The sequence below is a fragment of the Pseudorca crassidens genome, chromosome 14 (genome assembly GCF_039906515.1).
Source record: "Pseudorca crassidens isolate mPseCra1 chromosome 14, mPseCra1.hap1, whole genome shotgun sequence".
NCBI lineage: Eukaryota > Metazoa > Chordata > Mammalia > Artiodactyla > Delphinidae > Pseudorca > Pseudorca crassidens.
The window spans coordinates 26,233,845-26,259,693 of NC_090309.1; the positions used below are offsets into that span (position 1 = coordinate 26,233,845).

General features: G+C 46.2%; 1 protein-coding gene across 4 annotated transcripts in view; it reads left to right on the top strand.

Annotated features, from left to right (window-relative positions):
- SLC4A5 (solute carrier family 4 member 5) overlaps window positions 1-25,849 on the top strand; it is a 122,101-nt gene that overhangs the window by 90,122 nt on the left and 6,130 nt on the right. For 3 of the 4 annotated variants that reach the window (XM_067704639.1, XM_067704640.1, XM_067704643.1), the window contains 9 exons: window positions 3,383-3,441; window positions 5,711-5,911; window positions 9,394-9,507; window positions 10,929-11,090; window positions 11,899-12,077; window positions 13,362-13,434; window positions 21,990-22,058; window positions 22,539-22,712; window positions 24,992-25,141. In XM_067704639.1, coding sequence (XP_067560740.1) covers window positions 3,383-3,441; window positions 5,711-5,911; window positions 9,394-9,507; window positions 10,929-11,090; window positions 11,899-12,077; window positions 13,362-13,434; window positions 21,990-22,058; window positions 22,539-22,712; window positions 24,992-25,141 — 1,181 coding nt within the window. The remainder of the gene's footprint in view (window positions 1-3,382; window positions 3,442-5,710; window positions 5,912-9,393; window positions 9,508-10,928; window positions 11,091-11,898; window positions 12,078-13,361; window positions 13,435-21,989; window positions 22,059-22,538; window positions 22,713-24,991; window positions 25,142-25,849) is intronic. The other variant, XM_067704641.1, reaches the window with a different exon arrangement.

Genomic DNA, 25,849 nt, shown 5'->3' on the forward strand with positions numbered 1-25,849 from the left:
AAAAAGTGTCATCTGTAAAGTTAGGACTTTCCATAGCTGAACCACTGGCCTCTTTTGCAGTCAGAATCATGCCCCTAAGAGCTTTCAGTGGGACGTGCTCAGAGTGCCCAGGATGCTATAGAGCAGAGGCTAGAGAGCCATCCACATACCTCTTAGCACCACCAGGCTGGACCCACAGAGAAAACTGAGGTCCAGAGACACCCAAGGTCACACCAAATGTCAGTTTCCCTAGAGGATATCAATGCTGGCCCTTCCAGTCTCATGGAACGCTTGTGAGGTTTTCATATCTATACTCAGATTCAGTTGGCATTTCACATAAGTAGTTACCGTGTTGTTCAGCACCTTAATGCATACAACTGATAAAAAATATTGATAAGTCAACCAAAAATATTTGTTGCACAATTATTGTGCACTCTACTTTAGACTAGGCCTTGTAAGGATAAAGTTGTTCTGACATCAGGTAACATAGTTTTGGTTGTACCCTCTCACCCTCTGTCACTGCTCTGAATTTGTAAAGATATCGAGACAATTTTTTTCTCTTCTTCTTTTTTCTATAATTCATTTTCAGTTATTTCATTAAAACCCAGCAGTAGGTGAAGCTGTCTGTTGTCCTGAGCCAGGGCATGTTGCTTGCCCAGGGGAGTGAGGAGATCCTCCCTGCAGGCTCTTGTCATCACACTGTAGAGCAAATCCCACCTCTGTGGACTAAGCCCCATCAGGGCACTTTTGTTTTCTGCTCACACCCTCTGGACTACAGACCCATTGCACTGAACACAAACGTTCCCACAAACATGGCTTTTGGAAGTACACATCCTTAATTTCTTTCAGAAATGGTCCAAATTCTAGGGTCATATGTGGAACTTCGGCCATTCTGGGAATCATCTGTCCACAGGAGAAACCAAACATAGGGGTTCCCTAGGAACAGGGCACATCAGGTAGGATTTGAGAACTATGATAGGATCCACCTACCTCCAAATAGTGTCCCCTCTGGCCTTGCCCAGGTGCCTAATGTCACCTCATTCCTTTGGGTCATGCTATTGCCATGATTCTCAAAGTTGGTCCCTGGAAGCAGCATCAGAACTATCTGGGAACTTGTTAGAAATGCAAATTCTCAGGCACCCCCCCCCCAGACCTGCTGAATCAGAAACTCTGGGGTAGAGACAGCTGTATATTAACAAGCCTTCTGGGTGATTCTCACGTATGCTTAAGTTTGAGAACTACTGCTCTATTAAACTGAGTCATTATTAGCAACTAGCCATAGTGAGATTAGGTTTTCAGTTTCTTCGTGGAGAGTAAAGGAACTGGAAACAGGACAAGTTAGTTTTGATTAGGAGAATATGAAAGGGAAAATTCTAGATGTTTAGGACACTGGAGAGGGGGGAGCTAACTAGGAGGGTTTCTTTCCCAGTCCATGGGCCACTCCTTTACGAACTGTCCCCTAATCCTAGTGCTACTGCAAAACCCAGTTTGACGGTGGCACACTATCACTCTTTGTCACTCTTTATCAGTCAGAGCTTGTTTCGGGAACGCTTCTTAATCTAATCTTGTTTCCATTGTAACTGATTTGTATTCTATTTATTGATGCTGCACACACTGACTTGGCTGCTTTCAATCCCAAGTGAGTACCACTTTGTAAACACTAGAATTTAAAAATATTTGATACTTGGACCCTTTCTAGGATTTTCCATGTTATGATTCTTCCTTCTTCATCTCAAAGTGGCTTTCAGATAAACCTCACAAAGTTCTCGATATAAAAGAATGGCAAAGCCTAAGCAGAAGACATCAAAAGAATGTCTGATCTGACAACCTTGGGCAATGGAAGCGCGTCTACACTCACCAGGCTTGAGTGTTAGCTGGGGGTCCTGTAGCATTTGTGAGGGGACCCCTGAGTCAGCCTTCCTGCTCGCCTTCCCTGCTCCATTGTTAACTGTGCATCGTGTTCTTTTGGTCAGTAGTGTGAGGAAAGGCAGCAGATGTCCCTGATTTCTCTTAAGTGAAGCGTTCTTTAGAATAGTTGTAACAAAACTCTGGGTTTGTAGAACTTCTCAGAATATTCTGCCCTAGGTCAAGACTGAATTCCTTAGCCACTCCCAGCCCCAACTGCCCCAGAAGTAGGCAACATAGAAGGGCCCTGTGATCACATCCACCCCATGACAGTTTGTTAGAGGTTGAAGGAAGCTTCAGGAATAACCTCTTATTCCCTCTGGGTTCCTAGCAGGAGTTAAATGGGGTTTGCGATGCATTTAGATTATTGCTAGCAAACTGGCTGAGCCTCCTCCCTCCCTCCTTAAATCAGCTGCAGAGGAACTGCTTAGTCAGTCTTCACTTGGAGGATGAAGGCGAGGAGAACCTGGCCCTTCTCCTCTATGCATGCAGTGCAGGAGCAAGAGAGAGGGTGACCTCCAAAGCTGCCTTTTTAATAAATGGCTGCATCCCTCAAGCAGGGGATTACAGTTCCTCTCAACTCATCACATGGCCCCTGAAGGGAACCCTCCTCTGCTCCACTTAGGGACACTGAGGCTGGGGCAGGGGATTGTGGACAAGGGATGCAGAGTGAACAGCTGAGAGCAGCACCTCTGAGGTCCTGATTCTCCTTCAAGTCCTGGGCCCAGGTTTAATTTTCCTCAGCTAGCATTTAATGGGCAGATTAGGGAAGATACCCAACAAGTTCTTACAGGCCCAGCTGACCTGAAAAAAAAAAAAACAAAAAACATAGGGACAGGGCAGGAGAGAAAGGAAGTGTATGTGGAGGGGAGCAGGGCAGGGAAGGAAGCTCGTCGTGTAGAGCTGGGAGGTGTGTAGGCTCTGGGCCAGCCTGCCTGGGATGGGTAACGGCTCCCCCAAGAGTGAGTTGCGTGACCTTGGGCAATGGGCAGGTTACTTAGTCTCTCTGGGCCTCAGTTACCTCATCTTTAAAATGTGGAAATTTCTTGGGGATTTAGGAACTTAGCAAGATGACGTACGTAAGGGTTTGGCACAGTGCGTGGCAAAGACTTAAGTTCTTTGAAAATGTGAATTAAGTCTAAGAGCACAGACATTTGTCAGGCGGGTGGCAGGGATTCACAAGGCACATTATTTACCCACTTGTGTTAGCATCTCGTCTTGGCAGCAGGTTTTAAAGCCAGCCCTTCCATGTCAGACAGGAGCTGTCCTAACCTGGCCCAGCCAGACTGTCGGAGCTGTGGCCCAGGCTCCCTCCCACCACCCTTGCCCTCCCTGAGCAAAGTGAGGAGAGTGAAGGGTGCAGCTGCCCTCACAATGAAAGCCAGTCCTTGTCTCTAAGGAGCTGGAAGGAAATGGGAAAGAGTGGGGCCCGGGGTGGGGTGCAGGATCCCCACTCAGCCGGTGCTGACCCTTCCCCATGTCCTGTGCTCATCCACAGCGAACACAACCGCATTCAATGCTTCAGCCACGTCGCCACCCAACACCAACACTTCTCTGGTAAGTCCTTTCTTCATGTCAAACATGCAAGGGCTTCTGTTTGTGGGGAGATTGAGAAGATTTGGGAAACTTAGACCAGACTTGCAGAGATTAACCCTGCTGCATACCCACACCAGGGTCACCCGCAGAGCTGTGAAAATGAATATTTTTAAGTATATACTGTCAAAATCCTATTTTGTCTCATTTTTTTAAATCCTTGTGCCAAGCCTCCCCCTCCTCCCTCCCTCACACACACACACACACACACACACACACACACACACACACACACACACACGACGCGGGGGGGCGGGGGGGTGGGGGGGGTGGGGTTGAGGTGAGGAATGGTAAGTAGGGCTGTGCAAGGCTGTAAACTTTCCCGCCCATCTTTCTGCCTTCTTCCCTGCCTTTGTACCGAGGACTCCCAGTTCCTAACCAACAATGCTACCCTGCAGCCCCAGAAAGCTTATTATTGCTCCCCCCTCTCTGAATCTGATCTGTCCTTTGCACTCACGTGTCTCTGAGGGCCCCTGGTCTGGTCTGCCTTTCCCAATAATGATGAGCAGCGGCCGTCAGGAGAAGACACCTAGCCTAAGTGGCACTAACGGTGGGAAGTAGAAAACCAGGTGAAGGGTAGCACCTGGTAGGTACTGGGAGGAGAATTTCGGACTTTTAGTGTCCCTAAGCTTGCCTCTTAACTTACCCCTGCACAGGCAGCTGACTGCTCAGTGGCAATTTAACCTAAGATTTTCTCAAATATCTGATTTTGAGGGAGGAAAAATGGAATCAGTCAGTGCCTATGTATGAATACTTACTATGTGTAAGGCGCTGTGTGCGGGCGATGTGATGGTTCGAAAAACATCTAAGAAACAAATGTGGTCCTTGCCCTCCAACCTGCTTGTAATATGCATGTGGAGATTAACCTGAAAAAGTAACGGGCAGCACAAGTAGAGCGTGCCGTGCGTCAAATATAGGTCAAATGCATCCTTCCAGCAGTGGAGGCAGGACGCACTCTGCAAACTAGAGAAGAAAGCCTCATGGAGAAAGTAGAACGCGATCTGGTCTTGAAGGTTGGGAAAGTTGGTTCCATAGAGAATAGCACATTCCAAGCCTAGGGACCAGCATAGACAGAAGGGCACAAGAGGAAAAGCACAAAATCTGTCCTGAGGACAGTGGGTGGACCAGTCCTGCTGAGACAGAGTGAGGGTGGGGCATCACACAGGGAAATCAGGAGAAATAAGTCAAGACAGAGATGTTGGGCCAGACCAGTGGGGCAGTAGAGGCACGGCTACATTGCGGGGGGCATTCGCATTGTCTTGGTCTGTTGATCCCCATTCTATTGGTCTATTGATCTAAGCAGGCCCAGGGCCAGCTAAGATTCAAAGGGGAATCATCTTTTGATGGGAGGATGGTTGATGTCACATCACAGAGGAGTGTGGACACAGGGAGCCATGATCCACTGGGGACTGTTATTATATCAAACTACCACACTTCTCTTAATACAAACATACATTATGGCTAGTTGCAAACATCTGTTTACTTCATTATGTAGGTTCCTGAATATTTGCACATTTATTTTTCAAAATATAAATTAAATTTTATTATACATTACTCTCCTTCTATTACACTTAGAAACATATATATTAATATACATGTGTGAATATAGATATATAAATATATGTACCTATACATACTTAGGAACATAAATAAGAATATATATAGGAATGTGTTATATATATATATATATATATATATATATATATATATAATATATATATAATTGTTTTGTGTGCCCTGGATTTTAGGCATCTGGGACACCAAAGGTCAAGTGACTGAAGTGATTAACCCAAGAGAGGTCTGACAAGGGTGGGGTGTGAGCCCCTTTCCTTCTTCTGTGCACACAAAAAGTGTGTGCATAGAAGAAGGAAAGGGGAGGATAAATGTGAGACACTCCAGGAAGGAGTTGTGGACAGGACCCATGGTTGATTGACTGAGATGGGAGCCAGTCCTGCACTTTTCCTCCTCACTCACAAAGCAGTACATCCTAGAACACAATGAAGAAGCACACGTCAGCTCCTAACCTTCCCAGGGAACCTCCTGCTTGTCATTCCTTGAAACAGCCTGTTCCCAGGACCATCACTCTGTTGCTGGGCACTATCATGGGGCAGGAGGGCTGGGGCCCCTTGGAGGGTGGGAGGGGTGCGTGGGCTGTCTGGAAACTGCAGTGGGGAGGAAACAGCTGACCTCCCAGGAAGGCCCTGACTGTTTCTCTCCTGTCTTGGTCTACAAGTACAACCCCCTTAACCTCACAGCGTTGGACTGGTCCCTGCTGAGCAAAAAGGAGTGTTTGAACTATGGTGGGCGCCTACTTGGGAATTCCTGCCAGTTCATCCCAGACTTGGCACTCATGTCCTTCATCCTTTTCTTCGGGACATACTCCATGACCCTGACCCTGAAGAAGTTCAAATTCAGCCGGTATTTCCCTACCAAGGTAACTTCACCCTACAGTCAGACAGTTCACATGGAAGCCACCACTGAGTCCCTGAGAGGGTTCTGGTCCAACTGTTGGAATGGACACCACATCAGCACTTGCTCACTGAGGTTTTTTCAAGTTAAGAGCACAGACTTTGGATCAGAGAGAACTGGGTTCCCTTGTTGTCAAGCCCCATGATAACACTTGATATTGTCAGACTTTTATCTTTAGCCTAGTAGTATATTGTGGGTTTTTTCCTTTTATTTCCCCAATGACTAATGAAGTTGAAAATCTTATCATGTGTTTAATGGACATATGACCATTGACTTTCTTTTTTCTTTTTATACTGAGTTGTAATTTTAAAAGAAGTGACTTATAAAGAAGTCACTGTTATCTTTTTTAAGATCTTTATTGGAGTATAATTGCTTTACAATGGTGTGTTAATTTCTGCTTTATAACAAAGTGAATCAGCTATACATATACATATGTCCCCATATCTCTTCCCTCTTGTGTCTCCCTCCCTCCCACCCTCCCTATCACACCCCTCTAGGTGGTCACAAAGCACAGAGCTGATCTCCCTGTGCTATGCAGCTGCTTCCCATTAGCTATCAATTTTACATTTGGTAGTGTATATATGTCCATGCCACTCTCTCACTTTGTTCCAGCTTACCCTTCCCCCTCCTCGTGTCCTCAAGTCCATTCTCTAGTAGGTCTGCATCTTTATTCCTGTCCTGCCCCTAGGTTTTTCATGACCATTTCTTTTTTTTTAATATTCCATATATATGTGTTAGCATACAGTATTTGTTTTTCTCTTTCTGACTTACTTCACTCTGTATGACAGACTAGACGACCATTGACTTTCTTCTTTTAAGAGCCTGTTTAAATCTCTTGCACATTTTCATCTGGGTTGTCTGTCTTTTTCTTTCCAATTTGCAACTCTTTATATATTCTGGATAGAAACATTTTTGTGATCATATGTGTTGCAAATATCTTCTGCTCTATGACTGACCTTTTTACTTTCTTAATGGTATCTTTTGATTAATAGAAATTCTTAGCTTCACTGTAATCAAATATATCCAATTTTTCCTCAAGGAAAATATTGGATAGAAGATATTCTCCTATGGTATCTTCTAAAAGCTTCATTGTTTTTCCTTTCATGTTAAATCTATAATCTACCAGAATTGCTTTTAACATATAGTGTGAGAAAGTGTTTGTTTTTTATTTAGATAGCCAATTGTTCTAGCACTTTAAAATTTTATTTTATTTTTACAAACTAAAGAGGAAATTTTATTTACTTAGGTAACATTTGTTTATAACATTATATAAGTTTCATGTGTACATTATGTTTATACTTCTTTTCTTTTTTACATCTTTATTGGAGTATAATTGCTTTACAATGTTGTGTTAGTTTCTGCTGTACAACAAAGTGAATCAGCTATATGCATACATATATCCCCTCCCTCTTGAGCCTCCCACCCACCCTCCCTATCCTACCATCTAGGTCCTCACAAAGCACTGAGCTGATCTCCCTGCCAGCACTATTTTTTTTTTTTTTAAAGACCATCCTTTTCCCACTACTCTGCAGTGCTTCCCTTGCCATATATCAAATGTTCACATGTGATGGGATCTGTTTCAAGGTTCTTTACTCTGTTTCACTGATTTATTCGTATGCCAATATCACAGTCTTCATTTCTAAAACTAATAATAAGTCTGTATATCTTACAGACCAAACTTTCCCTCTTTGTCCTTCTTTTTCAATAATGCCTTGGCCCTTTGTATTTCCACATAAATTTTAGAATCTTAAATTTCACCAAAATAAAAACTTATTGGAATATTGATAGAATTATATTGACTCTAAATGTCAATTTGGGGAGAATTTACACCTCTCAAATTCTGAGTCTTCTAATCCTTGAATATGGTATACCTTGCATTTATTAAGGTCTTTTATTTATTTATTTTATTTATTTATCTTCGGCTGCGTTGCATCTTCGTTGCTGCACACGGCTTTCTCTAGTTGTGGCGAGTGGGAGCTACTCTTCTTTGCGGTGCGAGGGCTTCTCATTGCGGTGGCTTCTCTTGTTGCAGAGCATGGGCTCTAGGTGCGCGGGCTTCAGTATTTGTGGTGCACGGGCTCAATAGTTGTGGCTCATGGGCTCTAGAGCGCAGGCTCAGTAATTGTGGTGCACGGGCTTAGTTGCTCCACAGCCATGTGGGATCTTCCTGAAGCAGGGCTTGAACCCGTGTCCCCTGCATTGGCAGGCGAGTTCTTAAACACTGTGCCACCAGGGAAGTCCCTATTAAGGTCTTTTTTTCCTCTCTCTCCATAATATTTTGTAGGTTTTGATCTTGAGGTCTTGCACATTTTTTATTTTTTTATTTTTTTTGCGGTACGCGGGCCTCTCACCGTTGTGGCCTCTCCCGCCGCAGAGCACAGGCTCCGGACGCGCAGGCTCAGCGGCCATGGCTCACGCGCCCAGCCGCTTCGCGGCATGTGGGATCCTCCCAGACCGGGGCACGAACCCGTGTCCCCTGCATCGGCAGGCGGACTCTCAACCACTGCGCCACCAGGGAAGCCCGAGGTCTTGCACATTTTTGATTAGATTTATTCCTAGGTACTTGATTTTTTATTTTTTACCTATTGTAAATGCTAACTGCTATTTTAATTTCATTTTCTAACTGTTTTGTGGCTAGAATAAAGAATTTATTAATCAAAACAGCACTTGCATATGTAAGCAACAGTTATGAAGTGAGGAGGGGCACTGGGAAGATTTTTAGCAATGCTCTTCTAACAGAAACCACATGCACACTCTTCTAAAGCCATCTTAAATAAATTTTCTACTACAACTACTACCAATAATAATAGTGATGATGATGAAAAATATCTTTGATATGAATAATTGAATTTTTGCCAATATTTTGTAAAGACTAAATAAAAGACTTTTGGGGAAGATTTACAAAATACAAACTGAGCAAAAAATAGTGTACTTGCAACACGAATGCATCCTCAAGACAAATTCCCTCCCTTCCTTCCAACTTCCAACCAGATCATATCCCTAAGTTGCCTTTTATATAAAAATTCCAGAGCAGTGACTGCATCTGAGAATATCTATTGCCTGAAGGATGAAATAAAATTCATGTTAGTGTCATATTCTTTTATCACCACCTTTTTTTTCCCCTCAAATTAATACTTACAAAGTGCCATGTTGCTACCTGGAATTTAGTGTTGCAGAGAAGAATGAGATCGTACCATTTCAGAGCCATCAGTTTGGTAAAAACACAAAGGACTTGGAAAACCAAGTATTGGAAATGAAAAGTGATGGGTGGGAGTGTCACCAGGTTCATCCAACTTAGAGAGTGACTGGCACTCTCTGAGATAGCTGAAGATGGGTCTTCTGACTCTGGAGCTCAAGCTCTCAGCAGCTCTCCTCTTCACTACTGGAGGATGGGGTCTGCCTGGAGTGGGCAGGAGCTTCTCTGACTTGCTCATCTCTTTTCTGCAGGTTCGGGCCCTAGTAGCTGACTTTTCCATCATTTTCTCCATCCTGCTATTCTGTGGAATTGATGCCTGTTTTGGCCTGGCAACCCCCAAGCTGCTCGTGCCCAGCGTCATCAAGGTTTGCCCAGGACCCCTGCTCTGTGCATTCTCTCCTCCTGCCCACCAGTTGCAGATCCTTTCCCCTCTATGCTGATCAAATTTTTATGTGCTCAGCCACGTAACCACGTGGGTTCTCTGTATGCTCCACCCTTCCCACACGGCCTGCTAGGGGCGGTCCTTTGAGAGAGTGGTTTCCTCAAACCACATATATCCACGATGAACTCCTGCTGTGTAGCCACAGGATGGGGAAGGTGCTGGAATCTACTCTCCAGCCCAGCTGAAGCCCCTTGATTTCCACTTACAGGTTTACAATTCCCTCGCTCATGGCAGTCTACAAGTTGGGCCATCTTCTGAAAATGATCCTTTAAAACAGTGATCCTCGGGAGTTCCCTGGTGGTCTAGCGGTTAGGATTCTGGGCGTTCACTGCCATGGTTCATTCCCTGGTCGGGGAACTGAGATCCCGCAAGCCATGCGGTGAGGCCAAAAACAAACAAACAAAAAAAACAAAACAGTGATCCTCAAAGTGTGGTCCCCAGACCAGCATCTCGCCCTCATCTGGGAACTTGTTAGAAATGCAAATTATCAGCTCTACTCGAAACCCATGGAATCAGAAAGTCTGGGGGTGGGGTTCAGGGCTTTGAATTTAACAAGCCCTCCAGGAGATTCTGGGGCCTGCTTAAGTTTGGGAACCACTGCTTCAGAATTTCCCATTAGTCTAGAGTTGGTGCTATTTGCTTGTAGCTCCGCGTGAGCCCTGCTCCCTCACAAGGAGCTCGACCCGTCTAAACTGGACTGGGAGGTACAGGTTCTAGAACTGACCCTCCCTGCCTTTGAGGGCTTGACCTTCGCAATATTATTTCAGCTTAAACATCTCATAAAACTCATGTTGGCCTTGAAATGTAAAGTACTGCTTTCTCTGAAGTAAACAAAAGGTAAACTTCAGCCCAGCTCCTGCACAGATAATCCTTTACTCTTAATATGCAAGTCTAAATTAATGTTCGGTGTTTTACAGACAATTCTATAACCTCCCCCAGACAGATGACTCAGAGAAGAGGCAGAAAGCATCAGGCACAGGGCCCATCATTTTCTTTTTTCTTGCTGTTGGGCCTCATTGCCATTTCTTGTTAACATCTTTTGCAATTAGTGACCACGAGCTCTCTACCAATGCCCCCTGACTCTGCACCTCCCTGTTTCCCAGACAAGCCCATGGCGGCTGCAGCAAATCATCTCCTTTGTTCTGTAGACACCACTGCCCTTCCCAGGTCTGTGCCTCCGGGGTCTCTCTAAAGTTGCAGGTGCCTAATGTCTTTAAGGGATAAGATTGCACTTGAAAAGTACCCCAGGTGTGGGAATAGCGGGAAGTCTGGGAGAGCGGGCTAGACAACAAGTGCACCGGGACAAGGGAGAGAGAAAAGGGCCTTCTCCTTTGCTCTGCTCAGCCCACGCGGCCTGATCGAGGCTGGTTTGTGGCCCCCTTTGGGAAGAACCCATGGTGGGTGTACCTGGTAAGCATCCTGCCCGCCCTGCTGGTGACCATCCTGATCTTCATGGACCAGCAGATCACGGCCGTCATAGTCAACCGGAAGGAGAACAAGCTGAGGGTAAGGCTGGTGCTAGGAGGAGGGGCACAATCTCTTTCTTCCCACAGAGTCAGAAGGAATGAAGGAGGGAGGAGGTGCTTCTTTCAAAATGTTGGGCCATTTGTGAAGCAAAATATGAGGGCAGAAGACTGGAGTTCCGGGGGTGGGGAGAATGTGACCTCCAGATGTGGGTAAGGCCAGAAGGGCCAGCGGAGAGGCTCCAGGGACCAGGACCAAGCCCAGGATGGGCCACTGGGCACGGCTCCTTGCTTCTCCCAAAGTGACCCTCCCGCTCTGTCTCCTGACAGTGAACTTGGGAGTCTGAACAGATCCTAACAAGGGGATTTTGACCCGGAACCATAAGGCAGAGGGGCATCCATGCCTTCCTGGCCCCGCCAACCGTCCTCCCTGCCTCTGAGTCTGAGGAGACGCAGACTAGTCTCTCCCCCATCCCAGCCTGGGTCACTCTCGGCTTGGTCTAGGCCGGCCCCACCTGGGACCCCTCATTAGGGAACTATAGAGATACTGGGCTGCTGGGTAGGAGAACTTCTTCCCAAGGACCCAAACCCAGGGCCTCTCCAAGCCTGAACACCCCTCTCCTCCCTTACCTGCGTCCGTTCCCTGGTTCACCAAACCCTGGGGTTGGTGAGGCCTGGTCACCTCAGGGTGGCAGTCCTCTCAGGGTGCTGTGTAGAAGCCCACGGGGAGCCCTCAACACATGTTCCACACAATGGCTGCCTTGGGAGAGCTCTGTCTCCCCCACCCCACCCCAACAGGTGGTTGGGAACTGGCTCCCTAGACAGCTTCCTCCCTCCCACTGCCCCTGCAGAAGGCTGCTGGCTACCATCTGGACCTGTTCTGGGTGGGCATCCTCATGGCTCTCTGCTCCTTCATGGGGCTCCCCTGGTACGTGGCTGCCACGGTCATCTCCATCGCCCACATCGACAGCCTCAAGATGGAGACGGAGACCAGCGCCCCCGGGGAGCAGCCGCAGTTCCTGGGGGTCAGGTAGGTGGTGGTCAGGGCCCGAGGACCACCTGGGCAGGAGGGGTCAGATTGGAGGTAGTGGGGAGAGAAAGCAGGTTTTTCTTACCATCCAGGTATTTGGGTGAATAGGGCCCCTTCTCTAACAACCCAGGAACCACAGGGATAGGAGTGATATCCCTGAAGGGAGGGAAGAGGGAGACGAAGAGTTAGTTTTAAGCGGTGCTTTCTTCTTAATAGATTCCAGTCAGTACACCCCAGCCCCTACACATGCTCTCACCTCTCACCTGTACAGGCTGCTCAAGAGTTCCCACAGAGCCCCTTCTGACCTGACTCTTTGTCTCCTCTTCAAGACTCCCTAGCCATGCCGTCCCCCAAATAACCCAAAGCAGGGTTCGGGTCCTGCTCAATCTCCATTCCTCCAGAAAGCCTTTCCAGGACCACTCCCACCCCCTGGGCTGTGGCCCATGGCCTGTCACTTCCGTTCCTTCACTCGCCCCTCCTCTCATGCGAATGTTTCAGGCAGGGAAGCGCATCTTCCACCCCTTCGGACCTCTGGGGTGAGCCCACATCAGACCCTGGCATTCTCATACATGGCTGTCCTAAGAGCTTCTCCTCACTACCTCGGAATTCCTGGGCTGCCCGGCCAGCCCTGAGCAAGGTTCCTATGGTCAGGGCAAGGTCCCCTCCCCAACCCCTGAGCCCCAGATGGCTGGGCCTGAGCAATCTGCCCCAGAGCCCCAAGCTTCCCCTGGACTTGTGCCTGGGTCTGAGCACTCCAGAAAACATACCTGCCCTCCAGCCCCTGATACCTGCTCTGCCAGCAGCCAGGCCCCATTCCCTTAAATCCTCATCTGTCGTGCTTCACAAGCGTGGGATCTTATTATAATCAAAAGGCAGGGATAATGAGCACTTCATATCCCACTTCATCCTCACAACAACCCCTGAAGTGCATGCCATTAGTCATGTTCTACTAATACTGAAGACATTTAGGGCCTTGCCTGATGCCACACAGTTAGTAAGTGGCAGAGCCAGGATTCAACCCAAGCTGGTCTGGCTCAAGCACCCCCTGTTAGCCACTGCACTGGATAACCTCCTGAACGCCCCTACAAATGCCCTCACCTCAGTTGGATTCCCTCTCTTCCCATGTGCCAGGCAGCTGGTCCTCACGTCACTGGTTTACTCTCTGGAATGGGGCAGCAAGGCAGAGGCCAGAGCCTTGGACACAACCTTCAAGTGCCCACAGAGGGCTGGAGTGGTCATGGAGCATCTCCCAATCCACCCTGACCATGTGTTCTTTTCTGCCAGGGAACAGAGAGTGACCGGCACCATTGTCTTCATCCTGACAGGGATCTCTGTCTTCCTGGCTCCCATCCTGCAGGTGAGGCTCTGCACCCTCTGCTAGGGCCCTGTCCGCCTGAGAAGGCACTGATCCGATGCCTCAGAGGGGGGAACGGCCTCCCCACAAGGCCCCTAAAAAGGCAGGATCCTATTAGGCCAGACATGTTTCATCATTATTACTGTTTTCTGTAATGTTGCATCCTTTATTATCAGCAGCAGGCCATCCTCACTGCTCTTTCCCACCCCTCCCAGGGTCCACCCTCACCTTTCTGAAGGACACTTCCCACAGACATTTCTGCCAGTTTCCATCCTTGCTTAAATCAGTAGCTTCTCAAGCTGGTTGTGTTTCCACGTTGTGGTTTATGGCCTCCTTGCTCACCTAGTTTCTGAAGTTTAAAACTTGCAGGGGAGAGGGAGGCTTCTGTCCTTGTTCTTGGGGCCTGTTTTCTGCTCCTCTGTTGCATGTCTTGGGCGCATAGGTGACTTTTTCCCACACTGTTCGAAGCCCCTCTTGCTCATGTCCTTCCAGATCAGCTGGAAGAGATGATAGCAATGGGGTGTGCATTTGGAGCATGGGTCCCCCAGAAAGGCTTTCCATTCCAGCCTTTCACCTGTTGTATTAGTCTGCTCTGGGTGCCACAACAAAAGGCCACAAACTGGGTGGCTTAAACTAGACATTTATGTTCTAGAAGTAGATCATGGTCTTTCCTCATGTGTGCACGTCTGTGTCCTATGTAATGTGTCCTGTGTCTCTTCTTATAAGGACCAGTTGTATTGAATTAGGCTTCATCCATGTGACTTAATTTTACCTTAATTACCTCTTTAAAGGACCTATCTCCAAATTCAATCACATTCTGAGGTACTAGAGGTTAAGACTTTAACATATGAATTTGCCTGGGCCGGGTGGGGGGGTGTGTGTGTGGGGGTCGGTTAAGGTGCAATGGCTCTTTGGCAGCCTCTCCACAAAAGTAGACATTCCCTGGCCATTTAAAATACTCTTATTAAATAAACAAAATGCCTGCCCCCCACCCCCTGTATGCAATCTGTTTCCTGCCAAATGGAAACATCCGTTAAAAAAATACCCAACCTCAAACCTGTTTGGTTGTGCCCAGCACCAGTTCTCAAGCCAGAAATATTTTCCATTGTAAACAAATGAATTAACATCATGGTTCTTTAGTCTTCATTGTTTTACAAACTTACCGCGCGAATGAGCTTGTAAAAAGATATTCAAAGGGGAAACTAGCTGCAAAAGATTGGGTGACTACAATTTAGCTTAATTCAAGAAAGGAAAGCCTTCTGAAGGCATTAAGGGAAAGGGCCACTGACAGATCATGACGCGGAGTCTTAACCACTGCGCCACCAGTGAAGTCCCCTGCTGCAGTTTTCGGCACAAATGTTGTAACTTCCAAGCTGTAGACTGTATTTCCGTATTAATTTATGCATCTTATAAAAACAAATGGCGGGGGCTTCCCTGGTGGTGCAGTGGTTAAGAATCCGCCTGCCAATGCAGGGGACACGGGTTCGAGCCCTGGTCTGGGAAGATCCCACATGCCGCGGAGCAACTAAGCCCGTGTGCCACAACTACTGAAGCCCGCACACCTAGAGCCCGTGCTCCACAGCAAGAGAAGCCGCACCAATGAGAAGCCCAAGCACTGCAATGAGGAGTAGCCCCCATTCACCGCAACTAGAGAAAGCCCGCCTGCAGCAACGAAGACCCAAAGCAGCCAAAAATAAATAAATAAAATTATTTTTTAAATGGGGGAATTCCCTGGCAGTCCAGTGGTTAGTTAGGACTTGGCACTTTCACTGCAGTGGCCCGGGTTCGATCCCTGGTCAGGGAACTAAGATCCTGTAAGTCTCCCAGCACAGCCAAAAAAACCCTAAATGGGCTCTATAACTAGGATAAGATGCCAGATATGGGGAAATATTCATTATTGCTTTGGCTGTAATGAAAAAGTTTTTATGGGGTTTATTATAGCTCCAAATGCTCTGATATTGTCTTCGCATTCAATCACAAAAGGATATGAAAAATTTGCCTGCTCATGTTCTTTTACAGTGAGAGGAAAAATATATATAATCATTTTATTTAACCATTAATCTATTTGATAAGTTTTATAGCATGGAAGACATCTAGATTTTTATTGAATATAAGATTTAAGATTTCTCATTAGATTGTATCAAGGTGTACATCAAGGCGTTCAAAATTGTTAGGTGATTAAAGCATTATCACTAGCTGACACCAGTACTAAATATTAGATTGATTTTAGGTAAAGGAGAGATGTTTGGTATAGCCAGTTAAAGGAAAATACAACTTAATCCAGATCTGTATTCTTAGATTTAATCCCAGAATTTATTACCAATCAAGAAAATTTTCCATAAAACTTGTTTAACTTTTTGCAACTGTAAGTTTGCCTCGTTCTGTCAAATTAGGCGTAGCCAAGTACTAGACACATAGAGAACTTACATTAGAGAGCTGTCTACCCAAGACCATACTTTAGTTGAAATTTTTCATTCTTATTTATGTAGCCAACAGAAGAGAGGTCCCTCTGATGCTACAAATTTAGGGGGTGCAAGTTGGATCCTAGTTACTAGGATCCAACTTTTATTTTTAATATTTTTATTAATTTTTATTTTTATTTTAATTAATTTTTAAATTAATTTTATTAATTTTTAATTTTAATTAATTTTTCTATGTCACTTATTTTATTAATTTTTATTAATTAATTATTAATTTTTATTTTATTAATTTTTCTATATCACTTATTAACTTCACCTATTTTTGTACCAGTTCCTCCAGTCAAGTTCTGTTCCAGGGCTTCTCAAATTTTGATATGTATTCAGAACTAGAACAAAAAATTTCACAATTTGTATGGAAACACAAAAGACGCCAAATAGCCAAAGCAATCTTGAGAAAGAAAAACAGAGCTGGAGGAATCAGGCTCCCTGACTTCAGACTCTACTACAAAGCTACAGTAATCAAGACAGTATGGTACCAGCACAAAAACAGAAATATAGATCAATGGAAGAGGAGAGAAAGCCCAGAGAAAAACCCATGCACATATGGTCACCTTATTTTTGATAAAGAAGGCAAGAATATACAATGGAGAAAAGACAGCCTCTTCAATAAGTAGTGCTGGGAAAACTGGATAGCTACATGTAAAAGAATGAAATTAGAACACTCCCTAACACCATACACAAAAATAAACTCAAAATGGATTAAAGACCTAAATGTAAAGTCAGACACTATCAAACTCTTAGAGGAAAACCTAGGCAGAACACTCTCTGACATAAATCACAGCAAGATCCTTTTTGACCCACCTCCTAGAGAAATGGAAATAAAAACAAAAATAAACAAATGGGACCTAATGAAACTTCAAAGCTTTTGCACAGCAAAGGAACAAGATAAAAGACATAAAGACAAAAAGACAACCCTCAGAAAGGGAGAAAATATTTGCAAATGAAGCAACTGACAAAGAATTAATCTCCAAAATTTACAAGCAGCTCATGCAGCTCAATATCAAAGAAACAAACAACCCAATCCAAAAATGGGCAGAAGACCTAAATACACATTTCTCCAAAGAAGATACACAGATTGCCAACAAACTCATGAAAGAATGCTCAACATCATTAATCATTAGAGAAATGCAAATCAAAACTACAATGAGGTATCGCCTCACACCAGTCAGAATGGCCATCATCAGAAAATCTACAAACAATAAATGCTGGAGAGGGTGTGGAGAAAAGGGAACCCTCTTGCACTGTTGGTGGGAATGTAAATTGATACAGCCACTATGGAGAACAGTATGGAGTTTCCTTAGAAACTACAAATAGCACTACCATACGACCCAGCAATCCCACTACTGGGCATATACCCTGAGAAAACCATAATTCAAAAAGAGTCATGTACCACAGTGTTCATTGCAGCTCTATTTACAATAGCCAGGACATGGAAGCAACCTAAGTGTCCATCAACAGATGAATTGATAGAGAAGATGTGGCACATATATACAATGGAATATTACTCAGCCATAAAAAGAAACAAAATTGAATTATTTGTAGTGAGGTGGATGGACCTAGAGTCTGTCATACAAAGTGAAGTAAGTCAGAAAGAGAAAAACAAATACTGTATGCTAACACATATATATGGACTCTTAAAAAAAAAAATGGTCATGAAGAACCCAGAGGCAATACGGGAATAAGGACGCAGACCTACTAGAGAATGGACCTGAGGACACGGGGAGGGGGAAGGGTAAGCTGGGACACAGTGAGAGAGCGTAAAATAGATAGCTAGTGGGAAGCAGTCGCATAGCACTGGGAGATCAGCTAGGTGCTTTGTGACCAGCTAGAAGGGTGGGATAGGGAGGGTGGGAGGGAGACAAAAGAGGGAGGAGATATGGGGATATATGTATATGTATAACTGATTCAGTTTGTCATAAAGCAGAAACTAACACACCATTGTAAAGCAATTATACTCCAAAAAAAATGTTTAAAAAAATTTTAATGTGTATTAAAAATCACCTGGGAATCTTGTTAAATGAAGATACTGACTCAGTAGGTCTTGGGGGGTGTGCCAAATTCTGCATTTAAAAAAAAATTTATTTATTTATTTGGCTGTGCCAGGTCTTAGTTGCGGCACTCGGGATCTTTAGTTGAAGCACGCAGGATCTAGTTCCCTGACCAGGGATCAAACCTGGGCCCTCTGTATTGGGAGCATGGAGTCTTAACCATTGGACCACCAGGGAAGTCCCCCAAATTCTACATTTTTAACAAATTCTCCAATGGTACCAAATTATGCTGGTCCAAAGATCACACTTTGAGCAGCAAGGAACAAAATCACCCCCACCCCTCTCTCCGTATCAATGGATGGTTAGACTGATATTAGATACGGTGATGTTTATTAGAGGATCAGTGATAACGTTGCAGGAAGGGGGACCCCTTCCAGGGCCCAAGAGTGGGCTCTTGTCTAACACGCAGAAATGAATTGTCTGAGGAGATACACATGCTGACAAAACAAGAGACTTTATGGGGAAGGGGCGCCCGGGCAGAGAGCAGCAGGGTAAGGGTACCCAGGAGAACTGCTCTGCCACACAAAGTCTCAGGTTTTATGGTGATTGGGTTAGTTTCCGGGTTGTCTCTGGCCAATCATTCTGACTCAGGGAACTTCTTGGTGGCGTGCGCATCGCTCAGCCAAGATGATTCCAGCGAGGATTCTGGGAGGTTGGTAGGACATATGGATTGGTGTCTCCTCTCTTCTTTGAACTTTCCCGAATTCTTCCCGTTGGTGGTAGCTTATTAGTTCCTCGTTCCTTACCAGGACCTCCTGTTGTAAGATGACTCATGCGAGTGGCTACTATCTTGCCTGGCCAGGGCGGGCGGCTTCGGTCAGTGTTTCCCCTAACAATAATCTTCCGTCCTTCCAGCACCAATTTGCAAATATTTGGTTATCTTGTCAAACGAGGGCACTGAGGGATGAAGTGACCATGTATCTGATGGGCAGCATAAATGGCTTACACACTCAGTTCTGCAGATTCTCAGTTCATCCCAAGCCCCAAAGGTTTTTTGTTTGTTTTGTTTCCTTCTTTGCCTGCAACTCACCACAGCTCATTAAGACTGTGGATTACTGTATTCTGCCTCAGAGGAACTCCTGACCATGTGGAAGTGCCCCCTCTGGTCCCCATGTTGTTCTCATGATCTCAGCCTCAAATTATATGGGAAGGCTGTGATGTCCTTATGTTTGTAGGGCTGTGATCCTTGTTCATTCCTTTAGCAGGTGGTATAAAGCTGACACCAGAGGCATCTTTTTGCCACTTGACTGTGTCACTAATATTTGAAAAGGGCCTTTCCCTGGAGATCCAAGAAAGATTTGCACCGATTAATCTAGAATTCTAGATCACAGCACTATCACTTGTGATGTCATGGGCCATTGGGATTTTCTGAGAAAGCTGCTTCAGCCTGCAAATGACAAGACTGGAGACAATTTCCTAGTCTTGATAATGAGGTGACTTGATAATCAGTCACTGGTAACTATAAACTAAAACAACTCAGTTTGATGTGGTTTTCACACTCATTAGGGTGAAAGGGAAGTTTTAAGCCATCTTAAATTTGTGTTGTTACAGATTATAGCTTGGTCTTTTTTTAAAATTAATTAATTAATTTATTTATTTTTGGCTGCGTCAGGTCTTTGTTGCTGAGTGTGGGATTTCTCTAGTTGTGGCAAGCAGGGGCTACTCTGTTGCAGTGAGCAGGCTTCAGTAGTTGTGGCTCGTGGGCTCTAGAGCGCAGGCTCAGTAGTTGTGGTGCAGGGGCTCAGCTGCTCTGCAGCATGTGGGATCTTCCCGGACCAGGGCTCAAACCCGTGTCCCTTGCATTGGCAGGCGGATTCTTAACCACTGCGCCACCAGGGAAGCCCCTATAGCTTAGTCTTTTAAGATTTTATTTCTCTGTTAATTGCTCCCACCCTTTGAGGCTGATTAGTACAGATATTTTTTTCAGATTATTTTCCCATTATAGGTTATTACAAGATATCGAATATTGTTCCTGTGTTATATACTGTAAATCCTTGTTGTTTATTGTATATATAATAGTGTGTATCTGTTAATCCCATATTCCTAACTTATTCCTCCCCCTCCCTCTCCTTTGGTAACCATAAGTTTCTTTTCTTTGTGAGTCTGTTTCTGTTTTGTTTTGCTTTTTTAGAAGTAGATTTATTTATTTACTTATTTATTTGGTTGCACCTGGTCTTAGTCGCAGCAGGCATGCTCTTTATTTTTATAATATGAATTTTAAAAAATAAATTTATTTATTTATTTATGGTTGCGTTGGCTCTTCATTGCTGTGCGTGGGCTTTCTCTAGTTGTTGTGGCGAGCGAGGGCTACTCTTTGTTGCAGTGCATGGGCTTCTCATTGTGGTGGCTTCTCTTGTTGCGGAGCCTGGGCTCTAAGCTTGTGGGCTTCAGTAGTTGTGGCTCGCGAGCTCTAGAGCACAGGCTCAGTAGTTGTGGCATATGGGCTTAGTTGCTCCGTGGCATGTGGGATCTTCCAGGCCCAGGGCTCAAACATGTCTCCTGTATTGACAGGCGGATTCTTAACCACTACGCCACCAGGGAAGTCCCAGGTGTGCTCTTTAGTTGTGGCTCACAGGCTCCTTAGTTGCGGCTCGCCAGCTCCTTAGTTGTGGCTTGTGAACTCTTAGTTGCAGCATGCATGTGGGATCTAGTTCCCTGACCAGGGATCAAACCCGGGCCCCCTGCATTGGGAGCGTGGAGTCTTAACCACTGTACCACCAGGGAAGTCCCTGTTTCTATTTTGTATAAAGGTTCATTTGTATGATTTTTTAGATTCCACATATGTGATATCATAAAATATTTGTCTTTGTCTGACTTAGTATGATATTCTCTAGGTCCATCCATGTTGCTGCAAATGGCAATATTTCATTTTTTATGGCTGTGTAATAGAATAATATTCCATTTTGTATACACATATATATCTTATTAAAACAATAGTCTGTTGATGGGTTGAAATTTTTACCTTATTTCATAATTAGGCAAAAACTTCATAAGCCATGTACAAATGGAGTGATGCAATGGGCCCAGATTTCCTTTCTTTAAATTCAAGTGTTGTAGTTTAAGGTTTATAGCATATGGGTCCAAATCATGCTTTGTGTTTAAAAAATGAACACAGCCTAATTTTAAACGAGAGGTTATTGATTTGTTTGGATTTGCCAACATTCTTAAATGGCTTCTAAAAGTTGGACACAGTACTTTGTGTTCTCACAAGTGTTCAGCACAGCTGCCCTGGGAGCGAGCAGAGTAGCCTTGCTCGCAGCGGTGAGCCACGGGTGCAGGTAAAGGGAAGGATGAAAGAAGCAAAGACTCAGCTTGGAGAGACATCCCTCAGAAGTCTTCTAAAGAGTCCCAGTGATGATTGTAGAACAGTATGGGTGACATGATCCACTTGTGAAAAAGCCAGCAAACTACCTGTGAGCATGATGGGAAGGAGAGATACCCACCAACCCATCAGCAGTTGGTTGTCAGCCAGTAGGGGTTACTTCATACACTTCTGTTGATTCTTTTTTACCTGATCGTATATGATGCGCGAGCTTTGTTCATCAGCAGGTGCTCCCCACTCATTAGTAGGTCAGCTCATCAAAGGTCCCCAGGCCCCTGCAAGCTGAGCAATGCAGTTTGGCGGGGGGGCCCTTAGCTGGCACTAGAGGTGGGAAGGGGCTGGCAGGAATGAGCAGTCTGTGGAGAATTGCCATGTTCCAGAAGGTCTATCTTCAGCCAGACCACGTGGCTTCTGCAAGGCCTAAAGGGGGGCAGGGGGGACCAGGCTGGGAGAGCAACTGTCCACTGGGCTAGAGAAGAGGGCAGGAGTGCCTCGGAGACCATCTCCTTCCCCAGTGACACTCTGGCTCCAGATCTGCTAGCAGACACTTCATTCCTCCAAACATCCAAGCTCTTTCGCCCCTTGGAGAAAGCCGAGGCTGACCAGGCTGCTTCTGTGGCTCACAGACAGTCACCCTGAACAGGGTGGCCAATAGCCTGCCTTGGGCAGAGGCCCAGTCCAGAGCTCTGCTTCCCTCTCTCATTTCAGTACATCCCTTTGCCAGTGCTGTATGGAGTCTTCCTCTACATGGGTGTGGCCTCCCTGAATGGCATCCAGGTAAGGCTCTCCCCTTAGGTCCTCTAAGCCTCATTTTACAGATGAGGAAACTGAGGCTCAGAATTCAAAACCCAGATCGAGCTGACTCCTACGAGGATTTCACTACACCTCTCTCTTCTCTAAGGCAATTTGCACAGAAGAAAACATTTTGTTTTGTTTTGTTCTTTATTTACCACGATACACCAGATGTCTTGGATAGCTTGTGTTGCTGTTAAGTTGCATTTTCCTTGAATGTGGACAATGTTTACTGGGGCCAGCGCCAGGGCTGTAGCCCTCACCAAGGGCTCAGCTCTCCCCCACCATAAGATCTCATTATACATCCTCCGAGACCTCCAGGCCCCTTCTTTTGCATCCTTAAGGCCTGACCAGGGGCTCCCCTCTATGGGACCCCACTGCAGCACCCATTTCACCAGACCCAAGCCCCCAGAGGGGCCACCAGGGTCCCCACGGCCTGGCTGAGTCTTCCCCTGTCCTCACCAGTTCTGGGATCGCTGCAAACTCTTCCTGATGCCGGCCAAGCACCAGCCGGACCATGCCTTCCTGCGGCACGTGCCCCTGCGCCGGATCCACCTCTTCACCCTGGTGCAGATACTGTGCTTGGCTGTGCTCTGGATCCTCAAGTCTACGGTGGCCGCCATCATCTTCCCAGTCATGGTAAGATGAGCACAGTCTTCCCCCTCGTGTTCAGCAGGTTCAGATGGGGAAGGTGTCCAGGGGGAGACCCACCCTAGCCTTCTCCTCCACAGTGGCCTGATTCTCTCAGGGTCACAAAGGCAGGCACAGATCGAGATTCGAGATTCGGGTTGCGACTCCAGGCCAAGTAGAGCTGGGGGGCGGGGGTGTGGTGGAATGCAGAGGAGAGACGGGGAGGGAAGTTGTATGTGGTAGGTGGATGCTGTAGTGACAGCCCACACGCCCGCCTCCACCCAGCTCAGGTCAGGGCGGCTCAGTGAGAATGCAAAAGCCAACCAACTTTCCCAACTCCGGAGTGCGATGGAGAAGCTGGGCAAATTCAACAAGGAGACTGAGTTCCCCACTGCCAAAATTCAAACCAAGTGCGGAAGTAGATCTACACTAAATATAATTCTTCACCCTTCAATATAACTGAATTTGAAAAGATAAATGGGGGGATGGGATGGGGAGAGCTAGAAATAGAGATTTAGAACTTCAGAGTCCAACGTCATTAACATGTCATTGTTTGGAGAAGCTGGGGCAAGTATGTGAGCATTCTTTGACTATTCTTGAAATTGTGTGTAAGTCTGAAATTATTCCAAAATTAAAAGTGAAAAGAAGAAAAGCCAACAACATGTTGCATCTGGCATCTAGATCGCCCATGGAGGGCAGTGGCCTCTGCCCCTGCTGGGGCATGGGGAATGGGAGGGGGGACTGTGGGCTAATGCTTGGGGGGAAGCCCTAGGTGGGCCCTAAAGCCTGCAGGGCTGGATTCGGGACCAAAGTGAGGACACAAAGTAGGATCTGAAATATCCTGGCAGGATTCTGAGTCAGTGATTCTTGACCCTGCGCTCATAAGAGTCACTTGGGAGCTTTTTAAAAGCACATGCACCCAGGCCTCAGCGCAAATCAATGAACTCAGAATCTCTTAGAGAAACCCAGGCATTGGTATTTATAGTAAGTCTACAGGTAAGCATAAATGTCCAGCCAAGGTTGAAAACCACCACTCCAGGGAAAGTGAAATGGATCCTCCCCAACAGGGCCCTCATGGGTTTCAGAGGTGAGGAGGGGAAAGGATCGTCACAATTGGCATGGACTGAGTGCTATTTCATTTAGTCCACACCTTCCCTAAAGAACTACCATTTTACAGACTGGAAAACTGAGGCTCAGAGAGCATGTGTGAGTGACTCAAGCCACACAACCAGGAAGGAGCAGAGCCAAGATTCACACCTTCCCCCATATTGATATTTTTTAATTTACATGCAGTAAAATGGACTCTGCTGTTCTATGAGTTCTGAAAAAACACAGAGTAGCGATTCCGCCACCACAGTCATGATACAGAACAGTTCCATCACCTCTAAAATTCTGTGTTGTCCCTATGTAGACAGCCCTTCTTCCTACCTCTGCCCCTAGCAACCATGCTCTGTTTTCAGAGCCAGGAATTTTAAAAACCAGGTCTGACCAACTCCCGAGCTCTGCTTGCTTCCAAGACACAGGGTCAGTGAGGACCCAGTGTTAAATCCCGCTGGATGTTTTTCTCCCTGACCTCATCTAATGGCTAGTTCTTGGTGGTGAAAGGACAATATTCATAACTAGCTACTTGGACCCATTGCATCTATTAAAAGTCAGTGTTTAATCTTCTCCAAAGAGCACGTGTTTTGCCTTTGTTTATCCTGAACAGAACCAAACTTTCTAGACTTTCCTTTAAAAATTCTAGATATGCCAGTATACTTTATTCAGTTTGTTAGCAGAGAGATTGGCAGCTCTCAGAAATGGGGGCACGGGGACAGTTGGTCTCAAAGTGTAATCCCTGAATCAGCAGCATCAACATCTCCGGGCAATCTTGTTAGAGATGCAAATCTCAGGCCCCACCCCAGACTTTCTGAGTCAGAAACTCACCCAGCACCTAGCAGTGTGGGTATTAACAGCCTGCCAGGTGATTTGATCTAAGCTCAAGTCTGAGAACCACTAATTTAAAGAATAACTGTAGTTCTCCACCCACGGGCCCCATCTGGCTCCCCCCCCACAGCTGTCACAGGCTCTGTGCATCTGGGTCACTGGTAGGCATCGCCACTCAACTGAGGAGAGGCTGGATGAGAGGAACCAAGATGGGTGGGAGGTGAACAATGGTTTGGGGGAGCTTTGAGAATGTTCCAAAGATACCAGAAAAAGTCCCTGAACATAGCTGACTGAGGGAGAAAATGAATTGTGCCCAAGTTCGGGGTCTTGAGCCCATGGTTTTCTCTGAACTCTCACCACAGATCCTGGGCCTCATCATCGTTCGAAGGCTTCTGGACCTCATCTTCTCCCAGCATGATCTGGCCTGGATTGACAACATCCTTCCAGAGAAGGAGAAAAAGGAGGCAGATAAGAAGAAAAGGAAAGGGGCCCATGAGCACAGTGAAGAGGAGGTGGGGAGGATGTGAGGCCTGGGCTGATGGGAGGGATCAAGAGACCCTCCCTCCACCTCTGCCATGGCCAGGGTGGGGAGGCTTCTCAGGTAGCCGGGAGCGACTGCCTGGGCCCCGCGTCAGTCTGGTGTGCTGAGATCGCGTCTATTCATGTGAATACCCTGAGCGTGGGCCAGAGTGAAGAGCCCTCTCATCCAGGAAAAAGTCAGTTGGCCATGCCTATTTTCCCCCATTCCTGTGGGCTCTTGGGGCCATTACAACAGCACTGTAGGTCCCTGAGGGGACAGGGCAGAAGACTTGGCTCCATCATGGAGGAGGTTATGAGGACTGACCTCCAAAGAACAGAGCAGGCCCAGGGGGAGGGGTCTGATAGGGACTCATTAGTAGACTGGAGTCCTGGGCAAGTGGGAGGACGGGGGACAAGCCTTGCTTGGGCCTGTCCATAGGGTCCTGGGCAGAGAGGTGGGGGAAGACGCACGTGGCCTCCTGAAAGGAGGGTGACTACATTCCCCAGATGCCTGGGACCACTCAGTCTCAGTTGTCCCATCTGCCCCTCTCTTCTCCCATGCTTCCTCCCCATCTCACCCCAAAACACTCAGGGAGTCAACAGACAAGAAGCCAGTCCAGAACTTATAGTAAATCACAAAATGTTAGTGAAGAAGACTGTCTAGTTCAAGTGTTCATTACAGATGATGAAACTGTCCCCCA